Source organism: Podospora pseudocomata (assembly GCF_035222375.1).
Source record: "Podospora pseudocomata strain CBS 415.72m chromosome 2 map unlocalized CBS415.72m_2, whole genome shotgun sequence".
In the NCBI taxonomy this organism is placed as follows: Eukaryota; Fungi; Ascomycota; class Sordariomycetes; order Sordariales; family Podosporaceae; genus Podospora; species Podospora pseudocomata.
In genome coordinates, this window is record NW_026946365.1 from 1,577,374 (window position 1) to 1,599,337 (window position 21,964).

The 21,964-nt window shown below is 53.7% G+C and overlaps 8 protein-coding genes across 8 annotated transcripts; 5 read left to right on the top strand and 3 right to left on the bottom strand.

Annotated features, from left to right (window-relative positions):
- Positions 1 to 90: 90 nt before the first annotated feature.
- Positions 91 to 2,901, top strand: QC762_203440 (uncharacterized protein; the record flags this gene model as incomplete). Its single annotated transcript, XM_062887238.1, has 3 exons — positions 91 to 1,203; positions 1,258 to 1,368; positions 1,421 to 2,901. The coding sequence occupies exons 1-3, from the start codon at positions 333 to 335 to the stop codon at positions 2,899 to 2,901; spliced, it is 2,463 nt and encodes an 820-aa protein (XP_062747035.1). The 5' UTR covers positions 91 to 332.
- Positions 2,902 to 4,037: 1,136 nt separating this feature from the next.
- QC762_203445 (uncharacterized protein) lies at positions 4,038 to 6,125 on the bottom strand (the record flags this gene model as incomplete). The annotated part of the gene is made up of 2 exons (XM_062887239.1): positions 4,038 to 5,752; positions 5,810 to 6,125. The coding sequence occupies 2 exons, from the start codon at positions 6,123 to 6,125 to the stop codon at positions 4,038 to 4,040; spliced, it is 2,031 nt and encodes a 676-aa protein (XP_062747036.1).
- A 461-nt stretch (positions 6,126 to 6,586) lies between these two features.
- Positions 6,587 to 11,114, bottom strand: QC762_203450 (uncharacterized protein; the record flags this gene model as incomplete). Its single annotated transcript, XM_062887240.1, has 4 exons — positions 8,346 to 11,114; positions 8,236 to 8,294; positions 8,068 to 8,177; positions 6,587 to 7,976 (listed from the first exon to the last, which is right to left on the bottom strand). The coding sequence occupies exons 1-4, from the start codon at positions 8,557 to 8,559 to the stop codon at positions 6,587 to 6,589; spliced, it is 1,773 nt and encodes a 590-aa protein (XP_062747037.1). The 5' UTR covers positions 8,560 to 11,114.
- Positions 8,511 to 11,137, top strand: GDA1 (Guanosine-diphosphatase). The gene is made up of 2 exons (XM_062887241.1): positions 8,511 to 10,792; positions 10,863 to 11,137. The coding sequence occupies exons 1-2, from the start codon at positions 9,213 to 9,215 to the stop codon at positions 10,921 to 10,923; spliced, it is 1,641 nt and encodes a 546-aa protein (XP_062747038.1). The 5' UTR covers positions 8,511 to 9,212; the 3' UTR covers positions 10,924 to 11,137.
- Positions 11,138 to 11,487: 350 nt separating this feature from the next.
- Positions 11,488 to 12,726, bottom strand: QC762_203470 (uncharacterized protein; the record flags this gene model as incomplete). Its single annotated transcript, XM_062887242.1, has 1 exon — positions 11,488 to 12,726. One exon carries the CDS (start codon positions 12,724 to 12,726, stop codon positions 11,488 to 11,490), a length of 1,239 nt encoding a protein of 412 aa, XP_062747039.1.
- Positions 12,727 to 13,227: 501 nt separating this feature from the next.
- GTP14 (Ypt/Rab-type GTPase Rab7) lies at positions 13,228 to 14,267 on the top strand (the record flags this gene model as incomplete). Its single annotated transcript, XM_062887243.1, has 4 exons — positions 13,228 to 13,565; positions 13,627 to 13,947; positions 13,999 to 14,101; positions 14,158 to 14,267. Exons 1-4 carry the CDS (start codon positions 13,482 to 13,484, stop codon positions 14,265 to 14,267), a joined length of 618 nt encoding a protein of 205 aa, XP_062747040.1. The 5' UTR covers positions 13,228 to 13,481.
- A 768-nt stretch (positions 14,268 to 15,035) lies between these two features.
- On the top strand, positions 15,036 to 16,675 carry QC762_203490 (uncharacterized protein; the record flags this gene model as incomplete). The annotated part of the gene is made up of 2 exons (XM_062887244.1): positions 15,036 to 16,160; positions 16,237 to 16,675. 2 exons carry the CDS (start codon positions 15,036 to 15,038, stop codon positions 16,534 to 16,536), a joined length of 1,425 nt encoding a protein of 474 aa, XP_062747041.1. The 3' UTR covers positions 16,537 to 16,675.
- A 1,212-nt stretch (positions 16,676 to 17,887) lies between these two features.
- On the top strand, positions 17,888 to 19,552 carry QC762_203500 (uncharacterized protein; the record flags this gene model as incomplete). Its single annotated transcript, XM_062887245.1, has 1 exon — positions 17,888 to 19,552. One exon carries the CDS (start codon positions 17,888 to 17,890, stop codon positions 19,550 to 19,552), a length of 1,665 nt encoding a protein of 554 aa, XP_062747042.1.
- Positions 19,553 to 21,964: the final 2,412 nt, after the last annotated feature.

Below are 21,964 nucleotides of genomic sequence, written 5' to 3' on the forward strand. Positions count from 1 at the left end.
GAGACTGCGGTCCGATAAGCGATAAGCGAAAGCCACTTGTTTCCTTGACGTTGGGACCCCGCTCTGCTGCACAGCTGCAGGCACTTCAGTGGCTGGGTGGGGCTCTCTTTACGCGCAATTGGCACGCGTGATTGGCCTGTCGCGATGGCTGGAGGTCGCTGGAGCTCAGCACTGACGTCTGATAGGACTCTTTTATACGCACGACCGGCGCGTCCAGCCTCAGAGCACATGGAAGCGTGTACCGCGTCTTGCAGGCAAGTGCCCGCCAGAAAGAAGACGCCAAATGTTGGCAGCCCCCGCTCGCCTACTCTTCTGACATCAGCAAACCTCGGATGAACTCTCTTCGACACAATGGTTCCATTTTCTGCTTTATGAAAGATTGTCTCCTGTCTCCTGTCTCTTGTCTCTTGTCTCTTGTCTCTTGTCTCTTGTCTCTTGAGACTGTGCCATTACCGTCCCGGTCCTCCCTTCGAGCCACGTTCCCAGACATATCTCTCTGTATATCAGTTCAGTTCAGCCGCCTCCACCTATTACCGCCATTTTGTCGACGACAGGCCATCGACCAGCCCACAATGACAGACTCAACCCCTTCTACTCGAGCAGCAAAGGCTTCGGGGTCCACAGAGAACAATGACCCCTTGTTGTCTTCACCACCGAGATCCACCATTGGCAAGGAGCGAAGAGTGCCATCAATTACCCCGAGAAAGTTTCAAAGATTCTTCACCCCCCGATCACGGGTCTCTTCGAAACCCAGTGCCGTTCGAAAGGCCCTCCATGATCTCACTGCTCCCGCCCTTAACCGCGACCAGGCCCCTGCTTCAAGCCCGCTCAAACCCATCTCGGAGGAACAACTCGGGGCTCCCATTGAGGATGAATTGCCTGACTATAGGACCGCCAAGCGAAGGAAAACTCAACACACCCCGAGCAGGTCGCATCTTCCCTCACCCCTGCCAACATCTCCAGGTCTTCTTGCAACTCCTGATATCAGGCCAGGTCTGAGCAGCCCGATTCGCCATGTCAAGTTCCGACCGAATCGACGGATGGATGTTGATCAACATGATGGAGTATCAGAGGATGAGGACGATGAGCCCCCATTGCCATCGCCAAAGTTGAAGAGGATTGTACCATTACATACCCGGGGGTTGGGTGGTCAATTGGTCCAAAGAATGTCAGGCGATGCCTGTTTGGGTCGTCCGGTTCCTGGTAGGCATAACCTCATGATACCACCTGGTATATTCCTGCTAACATGTATCCTAGATTGGAGGACTGATACTGCCAAATTTTATAGCAAACCAGAGGACGTTCACCTTTCGTCAAGTCACGAAGGGGCACCTCGTGCCATTCCTTTTTGTACCACTAGCTCTCACAGTATGTTGATATCCTGGCACAACACATCAGTCCAATAGCTAACGCCTCGCAGAAAGTGATCTTGTAGCAGTCGGTGATGAAGAAGGCTATATACGCCTCCTTGATGCAAGCAAGGAGTTCTCCAAGATTCACCTATCTTTCCAAGCTCACGGAAATGCTGTGATCGATTTGGCTTTCTCCGGGGACGACAAACTGCTTGCTACTGCCTCGGGTGACCAGACTGGAAGAGTCATTGACGTGGAAACACAGACCCCTCTCAACGTTTTAGGCCATCACACTGCCTCGTTGAAGCAGGTCCGCTTTCAACCAGGCCGGGGACAGGACTGTGTCCTTGCCACCTCTGGCCGTGATGGAAGTATCCAAATCTGGGACTTGCGGTGCAAAGGTGGACCGGTTCAGGACATGTCGATCATTAACGAAGACCGCCTGCGTCATGGTGCTCCCAAGCCCGTCAACCCTGGCTGCGTGGTAAACAGCATCTATTACGCCCACGCCCGCACCCAGCGGCAAACCAAGTCGGCCAAGAACTCCTCCACCACCGACGTAGCCCGCACGGGTGAGGTGCCCGGCCGTATGGGCGAAGTCTCGGTAACCTCGTTACAATTCCTCCCCCCTGGCCGCGAGCACCTGCTGCTCTCTGCCTGCGAGGCCGATGCCTCGATCAAGCTGTGGGATATCCGCGCCGTCCACACCCATCGCCACCACAAGACTTCCACCCCGATCTCGTTCACCCCCCCCCCACCAAGCCACGCAGCCTGGAGACCATTCGGCATCGCCAGCATGACGATGAACACGTCCGGCTCGAGAATCTATGCCCTCTGCAAAGACAACACTGTTTACACCTACGCCACGTCCCACCTCATTCTCGGCATCGCAAACGAACTCAAGGCCACCCTCCCCGGGCAGGAACCCGAAAGACGGAGACACTACCCCCATGTAGCACACGAGGGCCTGGGTCCGCTGTATGGTTTCCGCCATCCCTTGTTCCACGCCACGTCGTTTTATGTCAAGGCTGCTCTCCGGCCTGCCGCGAACGGAAACAGTGAGATGCTTGCTGTGGGCAGTAGTGATGGTTGCGCGGTTTTGTTTCCTACTGATGAGAGGTACCTCTCCTTTTCCACCCCGGGCAGCGAGGAGGAATCCTACTTTGTCGGGGAAAGCACCGCTCTTTTACCGACTGCGACGCCTTCTAGGCCGGGGTTGAGGTCGGGCGGCCCGCCTGGTTTGGTGAGAACGAACAGCAGCTCTTTGTTTGGTCGTCAGCAGCACGACATGGGTGTTTCTGTCACCAAGAGGGGAACTCCGTTGGTGAGGGGTCATGATAAGGAGGTTGGGGCGCTGACTTGGACGGCTGATGGGAGGAAGCTGGTGACGGTGGGGGATGATTACCTTGTGAGGTGCTGGAGGGATGGCGACGAGGTGGCGAAGGATTTGAGGAGGGGGGGTGAGGGGGAAGGGAGGAGATGGGGGTGTGGGTGGGGGGATTTGGGGGATGGGTGGGAGGGGGATGGGGGCGAGGAGGAGGATTGGTGATTATTTGTCGAGGGTTTCAAAAAGAGTGGGGGAAGGGGAGGGTGAAAATTAATTTGGAGGAAATCGAGAAGGGCGACATGACAAAATAACGGAGGAGGTAAACAAAAGGATGGAGGGAATACTAAAGGGGGAGCGAGGTAAACAAAGAGGAGTCATCGGCATGGGGTAGAGCGTTTTGTTTACAATCAACCCCGGCATATTTTTTTTGTCGCAAGAGGAGGAAATACCACCGGGGAAAAAGAGAAGAGATTGTTTTGGGTCTTTGTAAAAAAAAGGGCATAGCACAGCACAGCACTGCATTCATTTCATCATAGGACAGCACAGCACAATACCGCCCCCCCCCCCCTATGGAGTTTAGTTGGGCGGCTGTTATTAGGTAGTTTAGGTAAGGTAGCATTTTGAAAGCATTAGGAATAGTATTTTGTTTTTCGGAGTAGGATTAGTTGCTGTTGTTGAAGTAGTCCAATGAGGTCATCAGGGACTTGGTCATTGCTAGATTCTGCTCAAGTTAATTGATCCGATGGAATAAATGGTGTTTACACTGTGCCAACAACACTCATCAGGGTTTCTTCCTACAGCTACTCAAGAAGACAATGCCTCCGAACCAAGAAAGGACTATCACCCTACCTAGGAAAAGTCATCTCGGCACTTCATTCCCAACTCCCGTCACATCTGGCACGACACATCTAGCATAACACATCCACACATGCGGCCCAAGAATATACACAACTCATGTGTATTTATCTCTCTCTCTCTCTCTCTCTCTCTCTCTCACTCCCACCGCCAGCTGTACTAGCGATAAACAAATCAGCAGCAGTTTCCTATACTTGTACAAACCAGAAAAAAAAACTAAAAATAAACAGTCATAAGGCATTGGGGGTATATACTCGTGGCCCCCTTTCCCCTCACACCTCCCTCCCCTCCTTGCTTTACCATCTATTTTCACGCTTTGCCCAACTTCCCATAAACTCCTTGCTTGTTCTGTGTGTGTGCTGAAAAAAAAAAAAAGCCAAACGATAAAGCCTTGAAAAGAAACAAAAAAGCCAAACAACAACAGTAAACAACTGAAAAGTCATGGCCGTTTCGTCACCACAGTCCACCCGGTCATCCAGCAGATCGAGTAACAACAACGACAATCAAGCCTTAACCAAATACCCCAACCCCGTCTCCCTCAACACCCCCTCCACCCGCTCCTTCACCTCCCGACTCGCCCTCCCCTCAGGCCAAACCTCCCCCCTCCCCACCCCAAACCTCTCCCGATCATCCTCCAACTTTCTCCTCAACCCCCTCACCCCCTCCAAAACCCCATACCCCATATCCAACAACCCCTCCAGCTCCTCAATCTCCCTCCTCTCCCTTTCCTGCTCCTCCTCATCAACCCACACCCCCTCATCCTCATCCTCCTCACTAGTAGCAGGCTGCTCAATGACCGTAACCTCCGGCCCACCACCAACACCCTTCCCCTCCCTCTCCTTATACCCCCTCACCTCCCCCTTCAACAGCTCCAAGTGCCTCTTCAGCGCCTCATTCTCCACCTCCACAGCCCTAACCCTCACCTCAGCAACCATCTGCTTCTCCTCCATCATCTGATTCAACCTCCTCACCTGAGCCTGATACTCCTCCAACCTCCCCTCCTGCTCCACCATCCTCTTTTTGTATTCCGCCTCCCCACCGCTCCTCTCCGCCACCGTCACACTCTTCTTCTCATCCAACCTCATCTGCAACAACCTCACCTCCTCCTCCAACCCCGCAATTCTCTCGTCCCTCTCCTTCATGCTCATCATGTCCTGATTCACCACCGCCCTCGTCCTGATCCTCTTCGCTTGGTCCGCATACCGCAGCGTCGAGAGCGTCTCCTCGTAATCACCAGGACTCACACACGCAATCATGGCCGTCTTGCTGTTTCCCCCCAGACTATCCTTGAGCAACCACGTCAGGATCGAGTCCCGGTACGGCACCACGCTCGTCCCCCCCCGGTTGTTCTTCTTCGGATCCGCCAACGCAGCGATAACCCTCCCCAACGTGGTCAACGACTTGTTGATATTGTTCCCCTCCCTCAACCTCACCCCCGTAGCCTCCGTGCTCTTTGCCCTCTCCGACCCAGCCAAATCCACCAATCTGATCCGGGAAGACCTCTCCGTCGTCTGGTCCGTCTCAAAGTCGTGATACACCTGCTTGAGCATGATCGTGAAAACGGCGTGGCTTCTGGAGGAAGTATCATTCATCCTCGTCGACGCCACCGTCCTGTTCCCATCCCCTGCTCTCATCAACCTGAGTATCTCGTCCAGACCGCCCACCCCGACCTCTGTCAAATCTTTCACGTACGGCCCCTCGGTCGGGGACTCCCTGATCTTCAGATAATACGGCCCCGTCGCCGCCGCGTCAACTTTGGGAGCCACGAGCAAGTCCCGGACGTGCTCGTTGTACACCTCAAAGTACGAAACCTTGACCTTGTAGGAAATGTTGGGCATCTCCCGTTGCGCCTCGTGGATGCGCTCAAACAAATCCTCGCACGTCCGTGGGATCAGGCCCGGCTGGGAGGGGGTGCCCATCATGGTGTAGGATTTTCCCGAGCCGGTCTGGCCGTAGGCAAAGATGCAGGTGTGGTAGCCTTCAAAGTTGTGGTCGAGGAATTCTTCGCCGAGGGTGTCGTAGATGTGGGCTTGGGTCGCGTAGTGGGGGGAGGAGGGGTTGTGGGAGTAGTAGCTGTGGTCAAAAGTAAAAGATTTGGATTCGAGGATCTTGCGGGATTTGCGCTCGGAGGAGGAGGAGGAGGAAGAAGGGGGGTGGAGGGTGGTGGTTTGGGATTCGGGGTCCATTTCGATGAGGCATTCGGCGTTGCGTTTGATTTCTGTTTCTCATCTGTCAGTTTTGATCGAATTCAAGATGGAGAGAGGAAAAAACGAACCTCGAGGCAGAAACGCCCGAACTCTCACGACGACCTTGACATTGGCCCCGGCGTTCTTCTTTGCGAGCAGAGGCAGCACGTTTGGGTCTCTACTCCGAAGTGAAGGTGTGCTCGCGAAGGAGCGGGAGCCACCACCACCACCCTGTTGATGTTGATTCATCCTGGACGACAATGACGACGACGACGACGACGACGACGACGGACAGTAATAGCCGGCAGAGTCGGGCATCAGTTCGGGGTGGATTGCGATGCCGATTAGGGTGTCTTTGATGTCAGCGATGGCGTCGCGGGAACGGCGGTCTAGGCTGTTGTACATTTAGAGATTGGGTCGATTCATTCAGTTAAACGTGACGGGGATCCGCTTGCCAGACGCCAGGGCCCTGCAAGTTGAGTGGGTTGGACCTGTTCGTTGGACTGTTTACTTTTTGGTGGGGTTGTTGCTCAGTTGCCTGGGGTGAAGAGTTGGTGCCAAGGCGGGTTGGTGTGGCGCCTGCAAGGGGGGGGGGGGGATTTTGACGTGTTTTGGTTGGGTGCAACGGTGGAAGAGACGTTGGGAGCGTTTTTTGGCGGTTGGTAGCGGGGTTGTTGTTGGTGTACTGGCACCGTTGTAAAGTCTTGTCGATAACTTCAATATCGCTGACATGTGCTCATGTAAATGTATCAAATGAATTACTACGTCCAAGTTACCAACCGGCTGATAAAGGTCTGTATCTCCTCCCGAGAACTCCAAGCTCCCAATATAATAATACAACAGCACAAAACCCCATCTCTTAACCCTCAGGCCTTCCTCAACCCCTTCCCAAGCAGCTCCCCAACCTCACCAACCAACCTCTTCAACCCCCCAAACCCTTCCACCATCCCCTTCCCCTTCACCACATCCCCCGCCTCCATAATCACCAACAACTGCTCCATCTCCCCCATCTCCTCCCCCTCCTGCGGCAACAAATAAACCAACAGCCCCAGCGCATTCAACATCCCCTCCAACGCCTCCGCACTCTCCCTCTCCCTCCCAATCGCCTCCAACACCGACCCGGCCAAAGCAGCCTGCTCCTCTCCCGGGAGGGCATCCCCCGGTCCAGCCCTCCGTTTCTTACTATTCGCCAGCGCGAGATTATACAACAATCCCGCCGAGGAAACCCTCAACGTGGCCGTCTCGCTCTCCCGGAAGCAAGCTGTCGTCAGTTCCGTTATCGCATGCCGAAGTGCTTGATGAGAGAGGATAGCATCCTCGTGGAGATGTGACGAAAATAAGTTGCAGCTCATCTGAACAGTAACCAGACGCAGCGGGTAAGGGCAGCTACAGCTTTCAACAGCATTGTTGACCAGCCGGAGGATAGACAGCACAGTTTTGCAATCTTGTTCCTCCGCCAGCACCGAGCTCACCCTCGGATCAACAAGTGCGCACCGCAAGAGATCGATAAGGGGAAAGAGCTTATCAGCTTCGATCTTGGCGAGGGAGTCATTGACAAAGGAAAGAAACCCCGGGATGTTGGGTAGGGTGGCCTCCGCCGGGCCTTCCGCAGCACGAGTCTCGAGGAAGCGCTTCATATCTGGAACTGATGGGTTGGACGAGGTTTCTGCTGGCAGTTTGGCGAGGAGTTTGGCCAGAGGTGGGAGACGGGTGTACAGCACCGGCTTGGCGTTCCGGTTGGAGATTGTTGGTAGGTCAAGAGACTCGTGACGGTGCCGTGGCCAGGCCATCTGGACGAGGAGCTGAACGTTGCCTCGGAGGGTCGCGGGATCGGCGCCGGTCCATTGGTTTTCTTGCTTGCCTTTGAGGAAGGTGATGAAGGTGGGTGTTGCCCTGACGGAGTACCTGCTTCCGATATCAAACGCTTGCGAGATGTCTGCTTTGATGAGAACGCCCTTGTCCCCCACCTCGGCGGCGAGTTCGTCGTACAGGGGGTAGACGAGCTTGCATGGCGGGCAGGTTGCTGATGTAAAGAAGACAGCGGCGCAAGAGTGTTGGTGCCTTGCCAGTAGCTGGTCCAGCTCTGCCAGGGTGGCAACATTGTGAACCTTGCCTGTGTGCTGATGAAGCTGGGATTTTGGCTTGACTGAACTGCCGGGGGTGCTTTGCTGGATACCAAGAATGCCTCCTTGTCGCCTGTTGGAGTTGATTTGCTGGTTGAGCATGGGCATCAACATCTGGCCGAATGGAGAGTCCCTGCGTGTTTGTTAGCTACATCGGAGCAGAGCAGATAGCAGCTCGGAACGGCCCGCTTTGACCGGGGGCCGTCTGGGATGGGATTGCTTACAGGACGGTCTGTGGGAGATTCACAATGTGCTCAGGGATCCCCTTGCCGAGGAGGAACATGGCAAAGTCGTTTGAGAAGTTGTTGCAGTTATGTTTCCAAAGGTCATAGGCCTGGGATGTCTTAGCGATGGGTTGTTTACCTCCTTTCATTGGCAAGTCATGTTCGCACCTGCACGGTATAGATTTCTCGTAATGAGTCCAGATACTCCTCGATCACCTCCATGGGTACTACGGATTGTTAGTAGGGTTCTGGACTCTTGGACGTTAGAGATTTCTTACAGTCAGTTGTCCCCAGATGTAGCTGTTGCTCCGGCTGGCCAAGATGTGAAGAACCAGGCCTGATTGCCACGACATTCCCGTCGTAGACATATTCCAGCCCGTTGAGTTTGATCGAGGTGTGGTAGATGGCATCTATCTGAAAACCAAGCAGACCAGCTGACATCTGTCTGGCCAGCCCCCGAGAGAGGTCGTAGACAAAAAGGGTCACGTCCATGTCGTTGCGAGAGGCTCTAGGGTATGAACTCTATAGGGAGAAGAGCGGGTTGAGGGGTAATGATTAGATTTTTAAATAGATGTCTTTTTACAATGCGATATATTCGCCTCCTCCCCTAGGCAGACGAGATGATGTAGGTAGTGAAGGTGCTGGTTCTGGAAAGCTTAGGAATCACTTTTGGTGCCTGGTACCGGTACCTTGCGCCGCTGCGAGCCCGGCCTGGTTTCTCCCCGATACCAACCCTCCAAACACACATTCTGGGACACGTAGAAGGTGAAAACACAGTCAAATCAAGCTCATTCCAATGTTGCAGTACTTGCATTATCCATTACCTAAGGCCCCTGTCGTGCCCTATCAACGCCTGCAACAGCGGGACCCAGGGAGTCCTTGGCACGCTGCGGCGTCATCCCGCCCAGGGGGTTTGTTCAAATCCAGGCCCCCCAAAAAAAGGGAAACACATTTCAAGCAGCGTCGCCCCTTTTTTTTTCTTTTTTTTTTTATCCATCGCCCATCGCCATCCAGCGGCCGTTGAAGTTGCAGTTGCAGTTGCAGTCGCACACAATTCTCAATCCATGTCCTTCGTTTAACACCGATGTGCCACACGGTCTACACAGTCTAGACCTCTCTCTCTCACCTCTCACCCCTCCCTCCCTATGAGACGCACGTCGGTATCGCTGCCCACCAAGCACGTTGCTCGCGATCCCCACGAGAAGCCCGACCGCTACGGATTCGACCACCGAGAACCCGGCCTCGTCGCGAAGATGCAGTCCGCCTGGGCCCAGCAGTCCCAGCGGGCACGCTACATCAAGACCGGTGCCATCGTCTTCACCGTCCTCTTGCTCTTTTACTTCTTCACCTCCTCCGGCGACAGCTACGTCGGCGGCCAGGGACAAGTTCCATCAGACTCCTCCTACGGAACCGACAGATGCTCCCGATCCTACTCCAAAGACAAGCCCATCGTCCAATACGTCTCCATGATCGACGCCGGCAGCACAGGCTCCCGCATCCACGTCTACAAGTTCAACAACTGCGGCGCCGCCCCCGAGCTCGAGGATGAAGTCCTCTTCAAAATGACGGCCAAGATCGAAGGCCAATCCTCCGGTCTCTCCGCGTACAAGGACGACCCCCTCAAGGCGGCCGAAAGCCTCGACACCCTCCTCGACGCCGCCCTCGAGAAAATTCCCGACAAGCTCAAGTCCTGCTCCCCCATCGCCGTCAAGGCCACCGCCGGTCTTCGTCTGATCGGAAAGGAAAAGTCGGACAAGATCCTCGAGGCGGTCCGCCACAGAATCGAAACAAAGTACCCCTTCCCCCTCGTCTCCCGCGAGGAAAACGGCGTCGCGATCATGGACGGCTCCGACGAGGGGGTGTATGCCTGGATCACGACCAACTACCTCCTCGGCAAGATTGGCGGACCAGACCACTCCCCCACCGCGGCTGTTTTTGACCTCGGGGGTGGATCCACTCAGATTGTCTTTGAGCCCTCGTTTGAGGGCCTTACAGACGGCGGCATGCCCGCCAAGCTCGCCGAGGGGGACCACAAGTACGCTCTTGACTTTGGGGGCCGCAAGTTCAACTTGTACCAGCACTCCCATCTCGGGTACGGCCTCATGTCTGCTCGTGAAGCCATCCTCGCCGAGCTCGTGACTGATCTGTACGAGGAGCACAAGGGTGACAAGTCCTGGATGGAGAAACCGATTGTCAACCCTTGCTACTCGGCGGGCATGTCCAAGATGGCAAAGATCGTCTTGCCGGGTGACCACCCCCTCGGCTCCAAGCTGGAGCTGAACATGACTGGCCCTCACTGGGCCGCGCCGGCGCAGTGCCGGGCGTTGGCGGAGAGGATTTTGAAGAAGGAGTCTGCGTGCAACCTGGCGCCGTGCTCGTTCAACGGTGTGCATCAGCCGTCTATGGCCAAGACGTTTGCGAGGGAGGATATTTACTTCTTGTCTTACTTTTACGATCGGACGCAGCCGTTGGGGATGCCGGAGAGTTTTACTCTTAGGGAGATGTCGGATCTGGCGAACAGGGTTTGTGGCGGGGAGAGGGAGTGGGATGTTTTTGAGAGTGTGCCGGGCGCGATGGAGGAGCTGAAGGATAGGCCGGAGCATTGTTTGGATTTGAACTTTATGTTGGCGCTGACGCATACGGGGTATGAGATGCCTATTGATCGGGAGGTGAGGATTGCGAAGCAGATCAAGGGGAATGAGTTGGGGTGGTGTTTGGGTGCTAGGTATGTCTTCTTTGGTCCCCCGATCATGACGAGAAATGATTTGATGCTAATGATTTGTGATGATGAACAGCTTGCCGTTGTTGAGCAAGAGTTCGGGGTGGCAGTGCAAGATTAAGGAGGTTCATAAATAGACGAACCTTTTTGGAGCACAGCATGATACCGAGGAGAAATGGAAGGAAAAGGAAGGGGTCATGGAAAAAAACAAAAAAAACCACGCAACTTTTTTGATGTCTTCGCGTACATACATACATATACAACCTTTTAGTTATCATCATTTCTGCTTCTTTTTCGGTTGGTTGGTCGGTTGGTCTAGGGTATGGGAGATACTGTTGTACTCTGGTAGAAAAGAGACGGCGTTAATAGGGAGGGTTGAGCGGGTAGGGGGGCGGTGGTTGTTTTTCGCCTGGTAGGATAGAACAACATCATGAATCAGGGGGCCGGAAATGCAAAAAAGTGTATGAACGTTGACTGTTCTCATCACATCACGCTGTCGATACCTGTCTGGCTCTTATGATGTTTCAATGTTTTGAATGTTGAATTAATTGTTATCATTACCCCCCTTTTTTGGCCTTGGGGTACATACAACAACCATAAAAACTCCAAAAAAAAACTCCAAAAAAAAAAGGCCTTTGCCTTCCCATCTTCCCTTGAAAACTCATTCACTCCCCTTGAATATCACAACAAACTCCCCCCTTCTAAGCAGGAACCCCAACCATCCCCAAAACATCCTCCACCACCTCCTCAACCCCCCACCCCCCCATCACCACACCCACCGCCTCCCCCTCACTCCCCCACTGCACACTCCTCTCCCTTTCCATCGTTCCCCCCTCCCCAACCATCACAATCCGATGCCCATAAACCTTCCTAACCGCCAACCCGACCAAACTCGCCGTCACAAACCCCAACCCATGCAGCGCCGCCAAACTCTTGCACAAATACCCCAAACACCTCGTCGCCTGAGGCGTCACCCCCCCCACCACCGCCCTGTGAATCCTCAAATGGCTCACCACATTCATCTGATACCTCAGCACATCCACATCCACAGACGCCAGCGTCGTCAGCTGAGACAGCAGCGAGATGTCGTCTTCCGTCATGTGCGGTTGCGGAGCAGGTTCGTGGTCAGGCAAAGGCCCGAGACCGGATGACGACCGTTTGATGATGCTATCGCTCGACGCGACGGAAATGTTGTCGTCAGGACGAGAAAGCTCCGCGTTGAGGTGGTCAAGCCCGTCTTTTTCCGCGTCGTGCCAATGACTCAAGTAGAAAAAGTCGTTTAGATGGGGTGTCACCCTTGCTTGGGTCGGGGAGGGGGCGCCGATTATGGCGATGAACAAGAATTGCTTCGGGGCGGTCTGGACAGAGGTTCGTGTAAAGATTCTTCGGGTTCGTAGTAGTTCGAGGGCTTGGATCTGGACGGCGCGGGGGGCCAGGTGGAGGTTTTTGGCGAGGATGAAGTTGGCTATTTGGGGTTGTTGGGCTGGTTGATGGGTTGTTGTTGATGGGGAGGAGGGGACGATGGCTGCTGGGCCGATTCGGGGGGAGAATGCGCCTGGTCGAGAGGGAGGGGCGGGGCTGGGGAAGTAGGATCCCCCTGCTGAGGAGGGACCGCCGGTGGTAGAGGAGGGTTCATGGCGGAGATGGTAGGGGGAGGCAGAGCGGGTGTGGGTTGGTGATGGGGGACCACCGCGGGCTGGCTGGGGGACCAGGAGTCCAGTTGCGAACTCGTCGAGGGTGGCGTGGGAATGGCAGTTAATGATGGCGGGCGTGAGGTTGAAGGTTTTGGATGCGACGAGGCAGAGCTCTTCGGCTAGTTCGTCGACATAGTCTGGGAGGGTGCCTATTAGGCAGTGTTCGCGGGCGACAAGACACAAGAGAGTGGCTAGTTCGAGGTCGCTGAGAGACCGGATCTTGTAGAGGAGTTGTTCATCGGCCATTGGCTTGGTGGGTGGTGGTGGTGATGTTTGCTAGAGCACGGATGTGTACCTTGATAGGTAGCATGTCGAGCGCCAGGATGCGACGTCGTGACGGGGGCAGGCAGATGCACCACCAAGCCAGGCCAGGGATCCAGCTTGGCCGAGTGGTTGTCGGTGCTTCGTTTGCTGCCGGTGGCTCGTGCTCTTTGTGTGTTTCGACAGGTTATGATGGTCTTCATCGTGGGCGCATGCAAGAAGAGTAAACCGACGCGTGGCTGGCCTGGCGCCCTGCCATTTCTTTCTCTTTCCCAAATGTCGCGGGCGCACAGTGATCAACTGGTGGAACAGGCGTTGGAACTTGGAAGGCAGATGCTGTCACAAGGTTTCAAGAGTGGGGTGGGGAACGCCCAAAAGGCACTGGTCTCATAGGTGGGCCAACTGAGGCTGCAGGGCTGTGATTGGCCCAGCCCTCAGCATCTGGTGCCTGCCCGCCCGCTCTTGATAGCTCTCTATCGCTGCTGGCTCCAGCCTTCGTCACTCCTCCAACAGCCGATTCCCTACCAACCCATCAGCCCCGTTCATTTTATCGGAGCCGCAAACCTGGAAACCTCGAACCACTGCCCGTGTGCTACTGAGCGTAGACCTCAACCTACTTTTTGGGACCTCGCCCACCGCAAAACTTCCCAGAGCAGAAACCAACGTCGGTCACCTGCGCATCAACTCTTCCACCCGCCTTCCCCGCGTCACTGAGCCTCCAAACAGAACGATTTCCCGCCATGGCTTCCAGAAAGAAGGTCCTCCTCAAGGTCATCATCCTGGGCGACAGCGGTGTTGGCAAGACGAGTTTGATGAACCAATATGTATGACACTTGCCCACACTCACGTGCGCCGCCCCATGCTGACTCCTCACGCAATCGACAGGTCAACAAGAAGTTCAGCGCAAGCTACAAGGCCACTATCGGAGCCGATTTCCTGACACGAGAGGTGTTGGTGGACGACCGCCAAGTGACCATGCAGCTGTGGGACACGGCCGGGCAAGAACGGTTCCAGTCGCTGGGTGTGGCCTTTTACAGAGGAGCCGACTGCTGTGTGCTGGTGTACGATGTCAACAACTCCAAGAGCTTTGATGCGCTCGACAGCTGGAGGGACGAGTTTTTGATCCAAGCCTCGCCACGAGACCCGGATAACTTCCCGTTTGTGGTGTTGGGCAACAAGATCGATGTGGAGGAGAGCAAGAGAGTGGTATGTTGACTTGTGAAGGGGGGTTTCAGGATAGGTGCTGACAGATGAAAGATCTCGACGAAGCGAGCCATGACCTTTTGCCAGTCCAAGGGTGGTATCCCATACTTTGAGACCTCTGCCAAGGAGGCCATCAACGTTGAGCAGGCTTTTGAGGGTGAGTTGAGCCTATCTCTTGTCAAATCTGACCACATGCTGACCTGACCTGCCCAGTTATCGCGAGGAATGCGCTCCTCCAGGAAGAGTCGGAAGAGTTCAGCGGCGATTTCCAGGACCCCATCAACATCCATATTGAGAACGACCGGGACGGGTGCGCGTGCTAGGCAGGATACATGACGGCATGAGATGTAGTGAGGATGATCCAGTTTGCTCTTTCAGGTTTTGGGTTTTTGGCTTTGTATGATATCATGCTGGGAGTATCTGGCGAGTTGTTTCTAATTCATAACCTGGGCTTGGCGCTTTTTTATCTGCTTTTGAGAAGGCCTCGATAGACCTGCATTGGTATCAAGGTGGAAAGGCATATATATATATATATATATGCATATATATATATATATCTATGGCGAAGCTCAACAAGATACCTCTGTGCTGGGTTACAAGAGCTTACTGTGATTTATACATGTTTCACCACATATCGCGGCATAACCCCAACCCTGCTGGCTGAGCCACCGTTATGGCGCCCGGTGGGCTTGGCGCCAACCTGGAACGAACGAACAAACGGTGAGCTCCAGTGATCAGCGAAATCGACAAGATCCAAACTCCACACAACCCGGTTACTTTTTCAGGGGCCGACCTTTCCGCAGTCCGCACCAACTCCGCCGAACAACAAGTGTCGAGTGTCCCACAACCGAACGACCTCGAGATCCACGATAATTCGGCCCAACGAACGAGTCCACCAGGCTTTCCCATGGTTTTGATCGAGCACTTGTCGCGAAGACGGGGACAGGGTCTTTTTGCGACTACTACCTCGGACTCCAACAACAGCAACAACAATAACAACAACAACAACAACAAGGCTCTTTTGAAGCTAAGGCGATAAGTTTGGAACCAGTCCATCTTGCACAAAGCGAAGAACGCGAATACAGAAAACAATGGCACCCCCAGAACCACTCCTCCCAGCAGCGCTGGCGCCGCAAGATCACCACCACCACACCCACCACCGACCATCCGGTGATTTCGGCAGATCCAACAAACACGATACTACAGACGACGAAGAAGATGATATCTCCCCCCGATCCTCCTCCTCGGACAGGCGCAGGTCGCAACACTACGGAGCGAGGGTAATGCTAGGTGGAATGTCGGCCGACCACTCCCCTGCCTCGGCAGGCCGATTATCACCACACACTGAACAACCACAAAAATCAAGACTCCTTGGCGGGGTGGCGAGGAAAACACTAGGGATATGTCTCCTGCTGGTGGTCGTCTTTTTCTGGACAGTCTCCAACTTTCTCGCGTCGTACATCTTCTCGGACGGGACATATTCGAAGCCTTTTTTTTTGGTTTACGTCAATACTTCGATGTTTGCGATCAGTCTTGTTCCCATGACGGGGAAGTACATCATACAAAACGGGTGGCGCACGACGCTTAGTCAAGCAAGAGAGTTATGGAAGGGGCGGTCAGCGCCGCTGTTGAGAAACGACCGAGATGAAGAAGACGAGGAACGGCTGCTGGTGGTGGAAGACGAGGGGAGCTTGGAAGCAAACGACCTCCCCCCAAGAGAGGAAAAGCTCTCCCTCGCGGAGACGGCCTGGTTGAGCCTGGAGTTCTGCATGCTTTGGTTTTTTGCGAATTATTTCGCCTCGGCGTGTCTGGAGTACACGTCTGTCGGGAGCGTCACTATTCTCACGTCGACGAGCAGTATATGGACTTTGATCTTGGGAGCTCTTAAGGGGGTGGAGGGTTTCACGGTCCGGAAGCTGGTTGGGGTGTTGGCGAGCTTGGTGGGGGTGATCTTGATCAGTTCGGTGGATTTGTCGGGGGCGAATGATGATGGCAGGGGGAGTTTTCCGCACAAGTCAACGTGGGAGATTGCGGTGGGGGATTCGATGGCGCTGTTCAGTGCGGTGGTGTATGGAATTTATGTCACGGTTATGAAGCTGAGGGTGGGGAATGAGGAGAGGGTGAATATGGGCTTGTTTTTTGGCTTGGTGGGCTTGTTTAATGTTGTTTTGTTGTGGCCGGGGTTTTTGATACTGCATTTCACCGGGTTGGAGCCGGTGAGTACTTCTTCTATTCTGTTTGGTGAAGTTGTGGTTGGTGAGGGAGGGGATGCTGACCATGTGAAACAAACAGTTTGAATGGCCGCCTACGGGGACGGTGTGGGCGATTATTATGCTGAATTCGGTGGCGAGCTTTTTTAGTGATATTATCTGGGCGTATGCCATGTTGTTGACGACGCCGTTGATTGTGACGGTGGGGTTGTCGTTGAACATCCCCGTGTCACTTGTCGGGGAGATGATTCAGTACTCGCAGTACTCGAGTTGGTTGTATTGGGTCGGGGCGGGGATTGTGGTGCTGTCGTTTGTGTTTGTTACGCACGAGAGCCAGGAGGGAAGGGAGGGGAATAAGGAACAGGAGCGGATGGGAGTATAGGGTGTTTGATGTAGGGATATGTGTTACATATTTTGGGGGTTATCATTAGTCGTGTATTTTCTTCGAGCATCACCAGGGCGTTTTGCATCACATAGGGCGAGCGAAGAAGTGGTGGACAATGATGTGTATAATTCACAATCACCAACAGTAAACAGTTCCGGGATGGTGCAAGTAGATGAGGCTTCAGTTCGTTCCCCAACGGCGCGCCCAACGGTCTGGAACCGACCGATCAGCGGGTATTTGCATGGTGCACGGATCGCTTACCGGCAGTGGAATGTCTCAAGTCCGTGATCCGATTGGGGCCACTCAGCGGGACTTGTGCATTTTCTCCTCAGCAAATTGAAGACTTGCATTTGATGTCGAGGGTTCCTATTGCGGAAGGGGGAAAAAAAAAAGAAAACAATAACTCGATGGCGGTGTCCCCGAGGGAAAATCAACAATCACCTGCCAGGTTCACGCCGGTCAATATTGGATGCGGGGTTGCGGTTAGAGGCTTGGGACGAGGCAAGGCGTCATGGTTGCCACCTGCTTCCATGCATGGCATAATCAGGGAGACCCTGGTGGGTTATTGTCTCGATGATCGAGTGGTGAGTGTTGGAGAGTGACATTGCAGCAGCTTATGTGGTGTTTTCATCCTTGTCTGTCTGTCTGTCTGTCTGTCTGTCTGTCTGTTGATAGAGTTTTCATTTCCACCTTCCACATCCTTCTTTTTCTCCCCACATCTTCCTCCGTGCAAGGCAGCCTCGAGTTGTTGCTTGTGTGTGTGTGTGTGTGTGTGTGTGTGTGTGTGTGTGTGTGTGTGTGTGTGTGTGTCTGTTGTTGGTGAGGCGGTCATCCGGGCGTTGCTTCTGTGTGTGAGTGTGTGATCAGGCTTGCTTGCTTCTTTCCTCATTTTGTCAACAACCACCACGTCTGGGCGGAGGGAGGTCACCGGCTTGCAGGGGTCAGACGGACAGCCTTCTTTCTTATCTGTAAGACTACCTGCCTTCTCTTGTTTCTTGCGGCCGTTAACATTCTACAGTTTTGCAAAGTACGGATATTGCTCTCTCTTTTTTGTTTCGGCCGGTATTTGGCGGTATTATCATTCCTCGACGCAACCGGCGGATCCAACAGTTTGGTCAAGGGCTTCAAACGGTCAAAGACTCTTACCCACCTTACCTACGACAGCGACGCCGCCACTTGGAGCATACCTACGTGGTATATTAACCTTCAATCGTTGGCATCATCTTTCCCTAAGACCTACCTAGCCCCTGTCTTGCCTTCAACATCAGAGACATCTTTTCCAACGGCCTCGGGCGTTCGCATCACCGCTTCAACATCTCTCAACTTACACCTCTGAATAATCGTCAACATGGCACCAGACACATCCCCCACCACCAGCACCTCTCCCCTCCCCCACCTAGGCAACAGCATCAACGCCGCCACCCGAACCCAGCACACCAAACTCAACAAGTCCATCCTCCTCCGCCTGCCCCTTTCTGTCCCGCCCGTAGCATACAACCCAACAGCTTACCTCACCGGCCTCCTCCACATGGCCCCAATCTACATCGCCTTCGAGTCAGCATGGGACAAGATCCTCGCTTCCCACGGCGCCGCCCTTGACCACCCTTCTAGCTCCCTCCTCGTCCTCCCGGAAAACCAAACCCTTCCCCCTTTTCCGTTTGGCACCACGGCAGACCCGATCGGAGATAAAAAGTGCGAGAGGGTTCATGCAGTATTGCATCACTTGAAGATTTCGGGGATGGCACGGAGCGGGAGTCTAAAGAGGGATATCAGAGCCATGTCGGGGTGGGATGAGACAGAAGTGGAGGAGATGCTGGAACAAGTCAAAAACACGGGGAGACTGGGAGAATTTGTCCGCCACATCCACGCCAACATAGCCAGACAGCCCGAGGTGGTGATCGCCTATGCTTGGGTGCTCTACATGGCGCTTTTTAGCGGAGGGAGGTTTTTGGGTTCTTGTCTTGAGGCTGCGGGGGAGGGTTTCTGGATGAGGAAGTCTGATGCGGTGTTGGGCAAGATATGCAAGGATCCGATTAGCATACGGGAGCTGCTCGCTTCTGAGGAGGAAGAGGGTGATGGTGGTGGTGGTGGTGATGATGATGATGATGATGGGTTGGCGAGGATCAAGGACGATGGGTTGCCGCTCAACTTTTTTAGGTTTGCCACTCCGCTTGATGGGGAGGAGATCAAGACTAAGTTTAAGAGCCGACTTGTCGAGCTGGAGGGGTTGCTGACTGCGGGGGAGAGGGAGCATGTGGTTAGGGAGGGGGTTTGTATTTTTGATGTGATGAATGGGATTGTGGGGCAGCTGGATGGGCTGTTTGATAGGCACCCTGGGGATGATGATAAAATGGAAGAAGAGAATGGGGCGGTGGATACTTGGGCTAGTATGCTTGTGCCTAGGGCTGCGATGGTGGCGGGGGGGAGGTTGAGGGATAGTGTTGCTGTAGCGAAGGAAAGGGGGATGAGGGCGCTGAGGAAGGCGACGTTTTCGGGCGGGGAGAGGAGCACGCTGGTTGAGGAGGGGAGGTCGCGTTCGCACACACATAGGAGGAAGAGTGAGGGGAACTTGGAGGGGTTGAACACGAGTTCTTCGCCTGCTACGGCTGAGACGAGTACCAGTGGGCTGCATGCTCATGGGACTATTACGTCCGTGACGGAATTGGTGGAGAAGACGAGTGTGGGCAAGGGGAAGGCGACGGCGGTGGAAGGGGGTGAGGCGGTCAAGGTGGTGAGATTTGGGGAGGAGATTGCGCTTTTACAGCAGCGGAGAAACGGGGCGAAGAGTGTGACGGCGAAGGCGGAGGCGGTACAACAGGATATGTGGACGTCACCTAAGGGACAGTGTCCGCTTGCTAGGATTAGACGACAGGACCGCGGGTCAGTCACAAAGGTTAGGGATGCGAGAGTAGAGGGGATCAAGAATCCGTTTACGTTTTGGAGCTTGGTCTTGCTGGTTGCCCTGGTCGGCTTTGGCTGGGGTTATGCGTACGGATATATCACTGGGCGGTAGGCTTCGTCTTATCAGTTTGGGGGTTCTTTGTGGTGGGGGGTTTAATGGTGTTCATGCTGCAATGATATCACGGGTATGGTTTTGTTCGGGAGGGTGTTCTGGGAGGGAGGGGTAACCTGGTGTTTTCTTTTCGTTTCGTTCGATACCTAGGACCTGTAGCGTTTACGACTTTCTTCTTCCTTTCCAGAGGTTGTTAGATGGGGGCATGAGGTCAGATCCTCTGATAGAGTGGAGTAGTGCATGAATACACTTATCAAACCTCAACGAAGTCGACATTGCTGGTATTAATGTCACTTTGAGACTCGGAGCAAGAATCTTATGCTCGCGTAGGGTTGTTGCTCTTTAGTCGAACGGCCTGGCACCCTCGCCACAAAACAACTGGTACACAGACGTAAGTTAAGCTACATCATGTGCGGTTGCTCCGGGGCCGCTTGGTCCCACCTTGTGTCAGGCCCATGCTTTGGCTGCTCTGGATTAGGGCTTTGTTGATTATATTTCACACGCTTGATAGCACTTCAGTTCATTGAAAACGAGGTCTGCGCAATCAGGGTCGGATAGGCGTGGTCTCGATATGCCTCAACGGCCTGTTGGACTTTAGAAGCGTCTACTGACGACGGGAGAGTGCTGCTCCTCTGGGCTGTGGTGAAAATCCGATTGATCGACACCGATAGCTGGGAATGAGAGGTTGGCGGAGTTGTGCGAAATTAATAAGGGCTCGATCTTGCGTAAATTATGGTGTGAAGCGTTAGCTGGCTGATCAGTGTCATGGAGCGATCTCCAGGAAGGAGGTCAAGGTGCTCCGTAACGCTCGCTCGGCGTCATCGAGTGGTAAGGAAGAGGGGATAAAAATGATATAAAAGACGGGATAGGGTTTCTGCAACAGCGTTGAACGTCTGGGGGAATTGCCACAAGTCTGGGGTTTTTCTGCGACTTCTGAGCTCGCTCTTGGTGCCACTGGCTTGTCGCGAACCATGAGTTGGATCATTGGAAATAGATGAACAAACCAAAGCTTCTTGACTGACTAGACAAAATCAAGAACCGGATCGGTTTTCCCTATATATCGCCATCGAACTCATAGGCATCAAATCGGGACCTGTCTGCCACATACGACCATACCCAGCTGGAATTACGGCATCCCGTCCGATCTGCCCGAGTCAAACAGCTGAGGGGCTGAGCCAGTACTCAGGTGGGTGACCGCTGGGGAATCCTCGGTGTTGTATGTTTTTGCGCTTTTTATCTGGATCGCGTGTGGCCTCTTCATATGTCGGCATAAGCTGGGTATTTCCAGTTATGTCACTGGTTTCCTTCCATCTCGCTTCAGACATCCCTGGGGCAAGTATATTCGGCCGCCCGGGGTTTGGTGTTTGCTGTTTTGTCCTGGACTTCGACCGAGCGTGAATCTTGGTGGTGGTTCCTTCCTTGTTTTGGCTCTTTGCGGTTCTCTTGTTCTGAAGATTCCTCCTCGATTGGGAGGACTTTGTGAAGTATGGTTCACGGCTGGTGGAAAGAGGGCGCCCGTTCCTAGGCTGTTGGATTTGTGGAGGTGGTGAGGTGGCCGGGGTGCTTCCTTCTGGTTGCTGGATCTCATGCCACTTTCCACAATGTTGGGTCATCTTCGTGCGTAGGTTTCCCCGGTCCATCTATGGTCAGTGGATGAGGAGGAGCCAGCCTCCGGACAGCATACATATGGGGGAGGGGGGGGGGGGCGGAAGGCCAACGGACTGAAAGCTCGAGGCTTGGTGGACGTTAAAGGTGAGAATGTTGTCTTTAATCTTATGGTATTGTCTATCTCAAGATTGTCTACGAGCAGCCCGAAAACGAAGAGTAGTAGTGCCTCGGGGGCAAGAAAATCTACCCATAACTATACTACAAAAGAAAGATATAAAACACAAAACCTCTTCCCAAAAAGAAAAACCGAATTTATTTCTCAATCCCGTCATTAATTCCCAACTCGTCAGCAACGAGTCAATAGTGCAAAAGCTATCGCATGGGGTGTCACCCCAAAGCCAGTTCATCCTCCCACATCCATCGCAATGTTGCGCGCCGAATAACATATCTCCCATATCTAGACACCATTCCCAACCAATAACGCCTTCCATAAATGCACCTTTATATCGCTGTCTCCTCGCGTGTCTATCTTTCTATTCCCGACCTGTGTATCAAGGGAAAACGAAAGACTCTTCCAGTGTCTAATCAGAAAGAAACGCTCAGTCCAACGCCAAACGAAAGGGGTATCTCTGAATCGTGAAATGTCATCCCATAACGCCCTATATGTGATGCTGTTGCTGTATTCGGGTATCGTTCATGCTGGGTCGTTGTTGTGCTGTGTTTTTTTTTCTTTTTATTTTTTTTTTTTAAAAAAAGAAAAACCAAGAAGAGAATGCCGGGGAGATAGTGTTGATCTCAATGGTT

Bases quoted from the DNA above. Each gene is read 5' to 3' on its own strand.
- GDA1 (XM_062887241.1), top strand. From the start codon at position 9,213: ATGAGACGCACGTCGGTATCGCTGCCCACCAAGCACGTTGCTCGCGAT. The intron at 10,793-10,862 runs GTATGTCTTCTT...GATGATGAACAG, and splicing joins GGGTGGTGTTTGGGTGCTAG to CTTGCCGTTGTTGAGCAAGA.